The 13995-nt window shown below is 39.2% G+C and overlaps 1 protein-coding gene across 1 annotated transcript; it reads right to left on the reverse strand.

The window, feature by feature from the left end:
- Positions 1-6353: 6353 nt before the first annotated feature.
- On the reverse strand, positions 6354-11900 carry LOC117062484 (bcl-2-associated transcription factor 1-like). Its single transcript, XM_033176060.1, is given in 3 exon segments — positions 6354-10176; positions 10179-11318; positions 11321-11900. Coding segments are annotated over 3 exon segments (2760 nt in total). The 5' UTR covers positions 11664-11900; the 3' UTR covers positions 6354-8899.
- Positions 11901-13995: the final 2095 nt, after the last annotated feature.

Genomic DNA, 13995 nt, shown 5'->3' on the forward strand with positions numbered 1-13995 from the left:
TCTGAATTTGAATGTTGGCCTGCCTTGCTAGGTTGGGGAAGTTCTCCTGGATAATATCCTGAAGAGTGTTTTCCAACTTGGTTCCATTCTCCCCATCACTTTCAGGCACACCCATCAGACATAGATTTGGTCTTTTAACATAGTCCCATATTTCTTGGAGGCTTTGTTCATTTCTTTTTGTTCTTTTTTCTCTAAGCTTCTCTTCTCTTCTCGCTTCATTTCATTCATTTCATTCATTTGATCTTCCATTCCAATCTTCCAGTTGATCAAATCGGCTACTGAAGCTTGTGCATTCATTATGTAGTTCTCGTGCCATGGTTTTCAGCTCCATCAGGTCTTTTAAGGACTTCCCTACATTGGTTATTCTAGTTACCCATTCATCTAGTCTTTTTTCAAGGCTTTTAACTTCTTTGCGTTGGGTTCAAACTTCCTCCTTTAGCTCGGGGAAGTTTGATCATCTGAAGCCTTCTTCTCTCAATTCGTCAAAGTCAATCTCCATCCAGCTTTGTTCTGTTGCTGGTGACGAGCTGTGTGCCTTTGGAGGAGGAGAGGCGCTCTGATTTTTAGAATTTTCAGCTTTTCTGCTCTGTTTTTTCCCCATCTTTGTGGTTTTATCTACCTTTGGTCTTTGATGATGGTGACGTACAGATGGGGTTTTGGTGTGGATGTCCTTTCTGTTTGTTAGTTTTGCTTCAACAGTCAGGACCCTCAGCTGCACGTCAGTTGAAGTTTTCTGGAGGGCCACTCCAGACCCTGTTTTCCTGGGTGTCAGCAGCGGAAGCTGCAGAACAGCGAATATTGCTGAACAGAAAATGTTGCTGCCTGATCATTCCTCTGGAAGTTTCGTCTCAGAGGGGTACCCAGCCGTGTGAAGTGTTAGTCTGCCCCTACTGGGGGATGCCTCCCATTTAGGCTACTGAGAGGTCAGGGACCCACTTGAGGAGGCAGTCTGTCCATTCTCAGATCTCAAGCTCTGTACTGGGAGAACCACTACTCTCTTCAAAGCTGTCAGACAGGGACCTTTAAGTCTGCAGAAGTTTCTGCTGCCTTTTGTTTGGCTATGCCCTGCCCCCACAGGTGGAGTCTGCAGAGGCAAGCAGGCCTCTTTGAGCTGTGGTGGGCTCCACCTGGTTCGAGCTTCCTGGCTGCTTTGTTTACCTACTCAAGCCTCAGCAATGGCAGACCCCCCTCCCGCAGCTTAGCTGCCACCTTGCAGTTCAATCTTAGACTGCTGTACTAGCAATGAGCAAGGCTCCATGGGTGTGGAACCCTCTGAGCCAGGTGTGGGATATAATCTCCTGGTATGCCGTTTGCTAAAACCTTTGGAAAAGTGCAGTATGAGGGTGGGAGTGACCTGATTTTCCAGGTGCCATCTGTCACTGCTTTGCTTAGCTAGGAAAGGGAATTACCTGGCCCCTTGTGCTTCCTGGGTGAGGGGATGCCTCGCCCTGCTTCAGCTCATGCTCAGTGAGCTGCACCCACTGTCCTGCACCCACTGTCTGACAAGCCCCAGTGAGATGAACCTGGTAACTCAGTTGGAAATGCGGAAATCACCCGTCGTCTGCGTCGCTCATGCTGGGAGGTGTAGATTGGAGTTGTTCCTATTCGGCCATCTTGGAACCACCAAGATGGGGTTTCGCTCTATTGGCCAACTGTTCTCAAACTTTTGACCTCGTGATCTGCCGGCCTTGGCCTCCCAAAGTGCTGACATTATAGGCGTGAACCACCATGCCCAGGTCATCTTTAGTTTTTATCTAATGTCTTTTTTGTCTTTTAGCATCCCATCCAGGATAACACACAGCACTTAGTCATCATGTCTCCTTAGGATCCTCTTCAATCTGATAGTTTGTGAGACTTTCCTTGTTATGACCTTGATTGTGTTTTGAGGAATACTTGTAAAGCATCTTGTAAAGTGTCCCACAATTTGGGTTTGTGTGCTGTTTTACTCATGATTAGAACAGGGTTATGGGTTTTGGGCAAGGAAACCACAGAAATAAAGTGCTATTTTTTATCACATCATGTCAAGGGTACATACTGTGAATGTAACTTATCACTGTTGATGTTAACCTGGATCACCTGGCCTAGGTAGTGTTTGTCAGATTTCTCCACTGTAAAGTTATTTTTAAAAAAAATCCCCATCTTGTCACTTTGTACGTTTTGGAGGAAAGTCATGATGTGTAGTCCATATTTAACGGTTGGGGAGTTATGCTCTATCTCCTTGAGGGCAAGTATGTACATAGAGGATTTGGGATGCTTCTGCACGGAAGATTTTTGTTCTCTTTATTTATGGATTGATTCAGTCATTGATTTAAGCAGTATAGACTATGAGTGTTTTATATCCTGGTTAGTAACACAATCTGTTTTTGTTTTTATTTTTCCACAACTAGATCAGAAGTTCCTAGGTGCTTAGAACTGATTCATGCTTCTACATCCCCTGCTTGCCTGTACAAAACAGATTGCCCCCAAAATAGACACATGTTGGTTGATAGAACTAAAGTAAGAATTAAGTTCCCAATATCTGTAATGATTTCCCAAAGCAGTCTAATTGATCTGTTGACATTATCTTACTATATTTAACTGCCTTTCTGAAAATATTATCTGAGGTTGAAAGACCTGTAGAAATCATTTAATACAATCCTTTCATTTACAATGGTAAAACTTAGGACTGGAGAGGAAATGTATGGACCCATATGTGGGATGAGAACCTACTTTTCTAATCTTCAGTGTGATGCTCTTTAGACATAATGCATGCTGTGATAACTACTACAGTATCTAGTGGGTGTAATGTGCTCACCACAGGCTAGTTGAATCTGTAGCTGTAGGCAAAAGTGAACCATCAAAGAAATTTTGTCGGTTCTGTTTTTGTTTTGCAAGGTGGATTTATACTTTTAAAAGATCTCTGAGGCATAAATGGCAGAAGGAGAGTGGATAGGTTTAAGAATGATGATGAGGTAACTGCCCAGATAAGAGTAGATCAGATAAGAAACTCTGAGGACCAAGTCAGTGGCAGTGGAAAGAGAAGAGCAGATATACTGAGAGACATTTTAGTAGCATAACAGCTGTATTCTGGTTACCAAATAATTAGAAGGTAAAGAAATAAGGGGTGATGAAGATGACTCTGAGGTCCTTGGTTTGGGCTTTCCATTGTATGGAAAGTGATGTCACCAATAAAGACAGCAGGTTTGGAAAGAAGTAAACTTGTCAGGTGTGATGCCTGGTAGGCTCTTAGTACTTCTGGTAAGCAGTAGGAGATTGTATCGAGTTTAGGAGAAAAGCTAAAGCCTATGTGATTAATCTAAGAGTCAATGTCAACTGGTTGATGAAGCCATTGGAAGTGATGAGATCACCAAAGGAATGTAGAAAAAAAGAGAATTGAATTACCTGAGTTTACTAAGGATAGAGGACAGAAAGGCAAAAGGAAGTAAGAAGAAACAATTAGAGAACCATATGTGGAGTGATTGGGGAAGCCTGGTAAAGAGGGAGGGTGATTTGTATTAAATTCTGCAATAAGATCAAATAAGAGGAGAATTCAAAAGAGGCTGGCAGTACTCAGCCTCTTGGGTTTCAACCTCAACTATCTTTTCCAGAAAGGCAGTTAAAGATACTAAGATAATGTCAACAGGTCAATTAGACTGATTTAAGATATCATTAGATATTGGGAACTTAGATCTTACTTTAGTTCTATCAACCAACAAATGTCTATTTTGGGGGCATGTACTCAGGTAAGTGGTGACCTTAGCAAGAGTCCTGTCTGTGTAGAGCCAAAAGAGCTGGATACTGCACACACAGAGGGCAAACAGAGGACAAGATAGATATACAGCATTTTCATTATGATTCTTACTGGCTCAATTTCCCTTCATTCCAAAGGTTAGAGATAATTGTATGAGAAAGGATTTAAGTTAACTAAGAAGAATGTCTTAGTTTTATGAGACATGGGGATAGGTTAAAAGGATATTTGAATCATTTGGGAAACTTTCAAGACTAAAGATGTGGACAATTTAAGCTGGAATAAGTTAGTCTTTCATGAATAAAGAACGTCTCTAAATTTCCCCCTAAGTCTTTGGCTTATTCCATAAAGTTGAACATATAAGACTACAGGGGGATGGTTTTTACTTTTGCATGTACTTATAGGATAAATTTGCCCTGTCTGAAAATATTGAATTTTCTAGCTGGTTGATTTATTTGGAGGTTTCTGAATATTTCAGTATGCAATCAATTGCACTTTTAATAAACCATAAACAATGTTTACAGCTTTATTTATTGAATTTAATTAAAGTGACTTGATGGCTAACTAGTACAGTGCTTTTGACAGGCCCAAGACACTGGATCTAATTACTGGAGACAATAATACAAAAAGATGATAAGATGATTGCATTCTTGAAAAATGGAACAAAACACAGCAAAATAAATTTTTGTTTGTTTGGAGGCAGAGTTTGCCTGAAAAATAGAAGGCCAATGTTGTGAAAACTTTCCTGTGGCTCTCTCTGTTTTCAGTCAGGTGCAGGTGACACAAGACTCCTTTTAGAGAATAGCCTTCACAACTCCTCACAGCCTCACTGCTGGTTTTGCCCAGAGGTGTAAATAGATTCAAAGGTCATCTGCTTCTTAATATCTCATTTCTCTCCTTTTGGAGTGGTTTCAGTTTGAGTTAGCATCATTAAGGTGAGACAGCTTCCCAGTCAATCTGAAAGAATCAAAAGAGCCCTTATATCCCCTACAGAGCCTTTTGCAATCCTCTGGGTCTTAACACTCCAAATGATTTGATTATGTTTGTTTATATAATAGTTGCAATATTGATTCAAACTAGAGGTGGCCAGGAAGGGTCAAACTGTGCTTTATGTTTCCTTGTAGTCGTATAGATCATAGCGTATTACTTCCACATCATCTAGAGGAAAGAATTGCCATCATCTTTCTAAAACCAAAATGCATTGCAAAAAATTTTATAGACCTTAAGAGAGCTTTGACAAAATTGGTTGGCACAGTAGTAATTTGGTTTTCATGAAGTAGTTTTCTCTCATGAATAAATAGCACTGTGTTTACACACAGAATAAAACTCACTGAAAATCTTTCTATTTGCTTTTGACAAATTCACTGAAAAATTGACAAAGGAAACATTTATTTTAGACACTGCTAGCCAATCTAATAAAGATCCCAGTGAACTAAACTTTTGAGAATTTTTTTGGCTGACAGACTGAAAGGTTGTTTTCAGTACTTCTTTATGTTTACACATCAAACACCCACAGATGTATTGCAATCTATAATATATAACCCTCGCGTTAAAGAAGACCTTTAGCATGGAGTACCAAGTCGGTGTTTTGTACTTGCACTTGGTGTGAGTCCATCAGTACTGGGTGAAAATTATGCCCCAGGAAACAGCTTTGGGTTCATTCCCATTTGCAAACATTCAGTATAACGTTCTACGAAGAAGTTCAATTAAAAGAATCCACACAGTATCTTACGTGCATGTGATGATTAAATGACCCAAAGCTTTTCCATTTCTGGGACCTCACAATGTGTGTCATCTTCAGATTTTTCACTACCTCTAGAGAGAGCAGGAGACAAGCATGTCCCTGAAGTACTAGGTTTTCAGCAGGAATGTTCATGACTGGGTTGCCTCTGACTCTGGCCAGGGACTCATTGGTTGTCTTTGGCAGGTGTCTGTGCTTGTATACAGGGAAGGGAGAGATAGGCAAATGACTTTGAGAAAAATTAAAAAGAAAAAAAATGAAATGCAGTGCTTTGCTGGAAGATCCCTACTTAGGGAAAGTCAAAAGATAAAATAAAAATGAGTTTTATGTCATTTTATTCTGAAAATACAATTTTTGTATTTACTAACTTCCACAATAATACAAAAGTTTTGACATGACAGTTATATTATATAAAAGCAAATGTGACTTAACTAAAATGGAATTGTATTAGCTTTAAACAAAGCAAACATTTGACAAAAGATGGAGAAAAGAGGAAACCCTTTTTTTGTTGCCCCACATAAATCCTAATACACTGGAAACAGAAAATGCTTTTAGTGAGAGAGTCATGAACTAATAAATGAAAAAAGAATCCTCGTAGAACTGGAATATTTTTATACGTATAAGCATTGCAAGGATAGAAATTGCATCTGAGCTCATCTTACTTTCTGTAGCACCACATGATGTGCTATAGAGTCAATAAATAGATTTTTTTTTTTTTTTTTGAGATGGAGTCTCACCCTGTCGTGCAGGCTGGAGTGCAATGGTGCGATTTCAGCTCATTGCAACCTCTGCCTACCAAGTTCAAGCGATTCTCCTGCCTCAGCTTCCTGAGTAGCGAGGATTACAGACATGTGCCACCATGGCTGGCTAATATATATATATATATTTTTTTTTTTTTTTTACTTGTGACATTTTATTGGCATATGACAATTTACAAGGGTCCCTGTTGCATTATACATCACACTGAGTAAGAATCGTTTAGCCATCTACATTCAGTGTTACTTACTGGGTAATATTTTTCTCAAATTATAATTCCCGACACTGATTTTACCTGTGACAAAAGGAACAACAGTAATTCCTTGAAGTAGACTGTAATTGGAAAAACGTTTAGCTTTTAATATAAAAATTCCTAGGATGCTGAAAGGTACACATACACACCTAAAGAGTCATGGCCTTCTTAAACAGCTTTCTTAATCCTTTCTAGAAATATCCTTTGGTTCGGTTTTTATTGCCCTTCTCTAGGCAAAATATGTTAACGCAGGTATCAATGAGTTATTTCCTAGCATTTGTAAGCAAATATCCTTGCCAAGAGGAACCATTCAACTTTTATAATGTTGTAAAGTGTGGAGTTAAGATGTGTTTTAAAAAAATATACAGGCTACTTTTTATATGCTTGATCTGAAAAAGATAACATCCATAATGACATTCTATTACAGAGTTCTTACAATTACCCTAGCCTACTATATTCTAGTATAACACTCTTTTCTCAATTTTGTTTAATAGAATAAAAGTAACCAAAGGTTAAAGCAGTGCATTTGAACTTAAAATATAACCTGCCCACAGGAATTAAGTAGCTTTATTTCCACTCTCTATTAAATAATTTCTCAACTCCCCTTTTACCTATTGTCTTAAGTGGATAAGCACATAGTCATGCACACAGATTTGATGTCTAACCAAGTAACTGTTATGTATTTATTTGTATACAATAAAAGGGTCATGAAAATTCTGTGTTGGGGATCACATCCATGTTGCTTTCACACGTAAGTATTATTCTGAACAGGAAAATATCAGTTATGTCCTGATTAATGCAATACATACTTCCTTTGGCAGGTATTTCCTCTGCTTTAATAGACAATTTCAGAAAGACACGTTAAGGGGGGAAAAAAATCACACAATACTAAGGATCTGAGGGCCATTAACATCACATATGTTGAGTTTGCTTTTAGTTTTGTTTCCAACAGCTCTTAACCAACGTCCCTGGCTGTAATCTAGGTGCTAGACGCATTGCAAATCCTCGAAAATGTTTTAAGATGAAAGAGCAATACATTTAAGATCTTCAAAAGTTTACATTAACAGAATAAGCATTAGCTCCTTTTAACACACACAACTAAATTAACAAATGAAATGTGTCTACTTTTATATATGCACATAAAGCAGATAGACTTAACATTGAAATTTAATATTTTAGATTTTCACTCCTTTAAGAGCTATCAATATATAGACACAAAAGATAATTCACATTTGAAAAATTATCTACCTGAAGAATAGAACCCTTAAGAGGAAAAAGAAAAAGCCATTTTACAAACTGCAACTGAAAAGGGGGGGGCGGGGGGGGAACAAGTTAGATCAATGCAGCAACAAGCTTCCTGCCAAAACTTTTATTGGTGACATTTGAAAAACAATTTTCTTAAAATACTATTAATGAACAGTATGTTGTGTTTCTCTATTTTTACTAATAGTTACACTACAAACTAATGTTCAGCTCAAATAAATATGTAAGATATGACATCAGGTACTAATGTATCAACTTATTCTGCAGGATAAACCTCCTCCATACCAACCCCAGGATTATAGTTTTTCTTCTGTTTAAAACTAGGATGTTCAGTAGAAATGGGGTTTCTATTTGCAGTATTATTACAAACCAGTTTCCTCTCACAAATAGCTAATATCTAAGACCATGACTCAAACTATCAAATAGGAATAGAAAGAGAACACTCGGTTTTGAACGCAAATAGAAAAGGCTCCTAAGAATGTTCTTTATAGGCCACTGCTTGCTTTCAGTAAAAATAACATTTTCTCAAAACTTTTCAATCTAATTTTTAATAGCTTGTACTTTTTAGCTATTGGCAAAGCTTCTTTTTTTTTTTTTAATTCCTTCTTAAGCATTTGCTCAAGTGTTAAACTAGCTTAGTTTACCAAAGTAACAACCTTTTGTCTGTGGTATACTTCAAAAATTAGTCACCCTACAATGTAGTGTGTTCAAATTAAACAGATGTATACAGTTAAAATAATTAGTGTAGCCTCTATAAACAATTTCTGTTCCAGGATTTATATGTAGAGCTAACGTTTACTTCAGAATAAAACATTGACAAACAGGGAAGGAAGAGAATCAGAACTTTCACAGAGCTGTACTTGACCGTATCTTATAGACAAAGCAGAATTACAATGCATGTAACAAAAACGTTAAAAGTTTTTTTTAAAAGTTGATAGTTACAAATATGGTACGTAACAATTTTCTACTTTATTTCAGTACAATTTTCAACATACAGTCTACTATTTCTCAAGATATTTGAAAACTTAAAACAAAATTTCTATAGACTACTTGCAAACAGTAAAATTTAGGTAAAATGCTTACATTCTTATTTGAAAACAAAAATCAGGTAAAAAAATGGTGGGTGCAAGTTCTGCTCTGCTGTAATCTTACTTCATTATTATTCCTTTTCCTCCTTGCGTCTGTCCTTCTTTTCTTCATTATTTTCCATGGTCTCTTCTTCATCTTCAACAATCCCATCCCCTTGGTATTTGTCATGAGTCCATTTAGGACTGCTACCTGATTTTTTGAAGTTAAAGCGCCCTCTGCCACGTTGAAAAGTACCACGACCTCTTCCTCTTTTGGCCCAATAATCCACACCATCATCTCTGTCGTCATGCAAGAAGTACTTCTTGCTCTTTGGGGTATATTCTGGATCCCATTCCTCTTCCTTCGGTCTCTTTTGAAAAGTAGTATTTGAGTTGTTTGGACCAGTATTTGTCCCAGCAAAAACTCCTCTGGCTCTTCCTCTGCCTCTAATTCGAAAAAAGGTTCCTCGTGGTCGGCTAACTCCTGCAAAGCCTGAGTATTCTTTCATTTCATGGTGAGTTTTAAATTCTTCTTCTCTTTCCTTCTTACTCTCCTTTTCTTCTTGAGAACTGGGAGAAGAAGGTGATGCTGAAGAGGATGAAGATCGAGAATGATCTTGCTCTCTACTTTTATGTTTACTGTCATCTTTGTAAGATTTGTATTCCTTGTAATCTTTTGGAGTTTTTTCCTGCTTTCTTGATCCACTGGATTCCCTGGAGCCCTTGGAATCTCCCCGTTCTTTACTTCTTTCTTTTCTACGGCGATCAATGTCATGCCGAAGGTCAGCAGAGTCACACCTTAATTTTTTATCTCCCTTCTGATTTTCTTCTTTAAAAACTCTCTCTTCCCCTGCTAAACGGGTATGCTTCCTCAAGGTACTTGGTGAGATGTCAATTCTCCTGTGTATTTCAGGGCTCTTTTGCCGAGTACTATGTTCTTCAGTGGCTTTCTGATACGAAGTGAACCGCTCGTTTAGGGTCATTGCAGCTGACTTGAAGTATTGCTCTTTAACATGATGAACCAAGGACACAATGTGTTGAATAAATGACTCTGAAGTGCTTTTGCTGGCCTGTGGCAACTTAATGTGGTCAAAGATGGATCGGAACTCTTGCTCCTTCTTGACAGAATGGACAAGTGTACTAGCAAGCAGCCTGTCTTTAGTCAAGGAAGCAGGTCTGTTAGAATCATCAAGAGGAACAGGTGCCATTTTGAGTTTGACTTCAGGACGATGAGAATCACTCGCTATCATTTTGATCCTAAGTGGGCTTTCCTCTCTGAAGGTAGATTTTTCTCGTGCATCCAGATTCTTGTGTAGAGGGGGACTGTAATCAAAGAGGTCTTTGAGCTTTTCAGACTTTACCTGCTCAGCGACTGAGTTTCTTTCTTTACTGTTATTCTTTCAGAATTTTTGTCTTCTTCTTTGTGCTTATCTTTTGTAGTGCTAGGCCTTTCCACTACATATCCAGTCTCTTTAAGTTTATAATTTTTTTCTTCTCTAAATCCATCACTTTCTCTATTGCCTTTCAGTGAAACTTTGGACTTGTACTTGAGTCCTTCCTCCTCAGTATTCCGGTGAGATGCAGTAATAAAACTTTTACCCTGATCTGCGAGGACTGACTTCCTGAACTGTCTATAATCCTCTGTCTCCTCTGTGTCATCCCCTTCTGAATCATTAAACTTTTGTTTTCCAGACTCTTTATCACTGAAGTAATCTAGAGCTTCCTGATCTTCCCATTCTCCCTCTGCCCTCCCTTTCTCTGATCCTTTCTCTTTTGAAGCCTCTTTATCCCTGGTATTACCCCTATCAAGCAGGAATACTCTAGACTCTTCATCTGTGAACCTTTTTAAGAACTTCCCAGTCTTTGCAGTTTCCTGATCTCCACCATCAGGATAAAATGAGGAACGGCCCCTAGACTCATCTCTTGGAGCATTCTGTGGTGCGATTGTCTTTGCAGGACTTCTTCGTGAAGGGATGTGATGAATTGGACTATTCTGAGAGGGACTGTATCGACTAGATCCATTTCCAACAGAACCAGACCCAGACCTTTCAGGACTATGCTGAATGGAATGTGAATGCTGAGAAGGAGTATTTTTTGCAGAGTGAACTGTACTGAGCATGGGAGCATCAGAGCAAGATGAACTCTGACTAGGTGGTGTAGCAATAGGTGAAGGACTATGGGGTGATCTAGGACTATTATCATAAGCTGAAAGGCCAGGCCAAATATCACCGGATGTGGCTGATGACTTATTAAATTCATCGATAGATTCAGATGGGTCATGTTCAAATGTATCTTTCGGTTCCTCCTGTGATTTACTTTTCAACGGACTCTCTTCTTGGGGTTCCCCTTCAGCTTTTTTGGTTTGTTTTTCCTGAGACCCTCGTCTTTTAGAAACAGGAGATTTGCTATATGGGGATGAAGAACGAGAAGAGGACGATCTTGGAGACCTAGAAGATCTATATGACCGGCGAGATCTGCTTCTGGATCTTTGAGAAGAAACGGATCTTCTTTTGGACTCCTGGAACGTGAACGACCTCGTCTAGGACTCCTAGAGTGCCTTCTATTCCAGACAGGTCTATAACCACCTCGATGATATCTACCTCCTCCTCCTTGATAATACCCTCTACCCCTTCCTCTGTACCCGTAAGGTCGTCTCATTCCTCTATTATTTCTGTAATCACGACGATAATCTCTAGAATACATACGATCTCTACTACGAGACCTTGAATATGTTCTGGAACGAGACCTAGAACTGTATCGCTTCTTTCTAGAATGAGATCTTGATCTTGATCGAGAAGTAGACTGTGATCTAGACTTTGACCTTGAAGAATGTGATCTAGAATTGGAGCGACCCATTTCTTTTCTCCTTGGCTTTAAGCAGGATCAAGAAGTCAAGTGAAGTCTTTCAGATACTGTAAATATTCCTCCTGGAGAGAATGCTCTGAGAGATTAAACTCTAAATTCAAATTCCTGACACGCCGAATCGCGGTTCCGGGGATTTATCTCCGTTGCAACCACACGGCGGCCATTTCCCGACTCAAGAACGCGAGGAAAACCATAGAGGTACCTTCGACGCGCTAGCTCGTCTCCGTCACTTCCGATCTCTATATTTTTAAGTAGAGATGGGGTTTTGCCATTTTGGCCAGGCTGGTCTTGAACTCCTGACCTCAGGTGATCTGCCTGCCTTGGCCTCCCAAAGTGCTGGGATTACAGGCGTGAGCCACCACGCTAGTCTCAATAAATAGTTTGTGAATGAATAATTTGCAGTCCAGAAAGTTTAAATTTTGTTTTCCTTGTTTAGATGGACTTTTCCAAGACAGATTCCTTTCATACACTGAAAGGGAGATTGGGAACCAGATGATAGAGTTCAAGGGAACTAAGATCAGAAAAGGGGAGAGGGCAGGGCCAGGGAGTACACAGCAGGCTGGGTGTTCCGGGAGGCTCGTTATTTTGGTGGGGTAGCTCTAGGTCTAAGAAACTTCTAATGTGAAACCAAGTGACCCTTGGCATGTGATGCCTGGACCCAAGCAGCTCCAGCTTTGGCCACCTTTGTTCTGAAGAGCACTTCCAAGTTCTCAGTGGTACTTTCTGATAAAGATCAGTTTGGGGATCCTATCGAATCCACCACTCCCTAAAACTACTGAGCTTTAGTGCTGGCTTGGGGAAAATTTTCTGTGTCAAGGGGGGAATTTTCCAACATCCTCCCGAATCCCATCTGCAATTTTTAAAATCTTTCTCTGGCATTTAAGTTTTATTCAATAGACTTCATTAAAGTTAAATATCTGGCAAAACAAACTTGCCCAAGTGGAGTGAAGCTTGCGTTGTTTCATAGCAGCCACATGCATAAATGATGCTTGAGACCATTTGCAGGGTGAAAAGAAATCTGGAGAGTTTTATATTATTAGAGCAGTGCAAGGAGAAACTTGAGGGCTCAGAGAATTCAAAGCCTTCGACGTTTTGCCCAGATCTCACCATAAATATTAAGAGTGATAACAAGACAAACCACAAGGAGTCATTTAGGCTTCGTAGAGGAAGCTAAACAGAACTTCCTTTACGCTAATGTGCTGCAGGTTTCTTATTAAGTTCCCACTTATCTAATAAAGAAAAATAAAGTTTGCTTTATTCTCTAGGTGGGTGCTTGCAAAAGGGAGAAAAGGCTCTTCACATCTGTCTTCAAACTACAACCCTTCCTTCCTTCCTTCCTTCCTTCCTTCCTTCCTTCCTTCCCTCCTTCCCTCCTTCCTTCCTTCCTTCCTTCTTCCTTCCTTCCTTCCTTCCTTCCCTCTCTCCCTTCCTCTTTTCCTACCTTTCATTAATTCCTAAACACTTTCTGAGAACCTATTGTGAAGATGTTAGTTAGTCTGAGGCATATAGGACACAACTCTTACCTTCATGGAAACAAATATGCAAATGATATTCAAAGTATGCTGGAATGTGTAATGACCTTCATTCAGAGCTTACTTGCAGTGGAGGCCATGGAGAGGGGCCCTTGGGGTGGAAACTCCCGCATGAAGGGTGGGCACATGGACAGTGTGACAAGAGGGCAGCTGGACCACGTATGTGTGTGAGATTTGGTATTTTTTAAAAAAGAAATGAAATAGAACACTAAGTTCATGACTCTGGCATCCTATGTGGACTATGAAAGCTTATGGTGAGTATATTCCAAAGGAAAGAAAATTCAACATGCAAGAAGGGGAAGCTAACATTACCCTGGTGGCTGTGCAGATTTCATCTTCATTATTTCAATTAGCCTTCACAATAGCGTTATAAGGCATGCATTTTTCCTATTTCCTTTTTAGTTGTAGAAACTAAGCCTCAGAGAGAAGTTCCCAAATTGTTTAAGCTAAACTGTGACTGTAAATACTGTTCTGCCTGACTCTTACATTTCTTTTGGATCAGAGAGGCTACAAAACATGATGGGGAATCTGAAAAAAAAAATTAAAAAGGATTAGATAAGGATCTATTTTGGGTATCTTGTCACAATGTTGGGAATATGAAGAAAACGGCTTTCTCATTTCTGGTGCTCGGTTGCACACAACAAATCCCTTTATAATAAGAATTAGACGAGTTCTTGTTTTAGAGTAGCCAAATATTTATTTTCCATGGCAATCTTCAAACTTATTCAAATCTCAACGATCCCAGGGGAGATTCAGATATAACTAGATAACTTCAAAACAGAAAATGAAAA

The sequence above is a fragment of the Trachypithecus francoisi genome, unplaced genomic scaffold, assembly GCF_009764315.1.
Source record: "Trachypithecus francoisi isolate TF-2019V2 unplaced genomic scaffold, Tfra_2.0 Lachesis_group17, whole genome shotgun sequence".
Classification (NCBI taxonomy): domain Eukaryota; kingdom Metazoa; phylum Chordata; class Mammalia; order Primates; family Cercopithecidae; genus Trachypithecus; species Trachypithecus francoisi.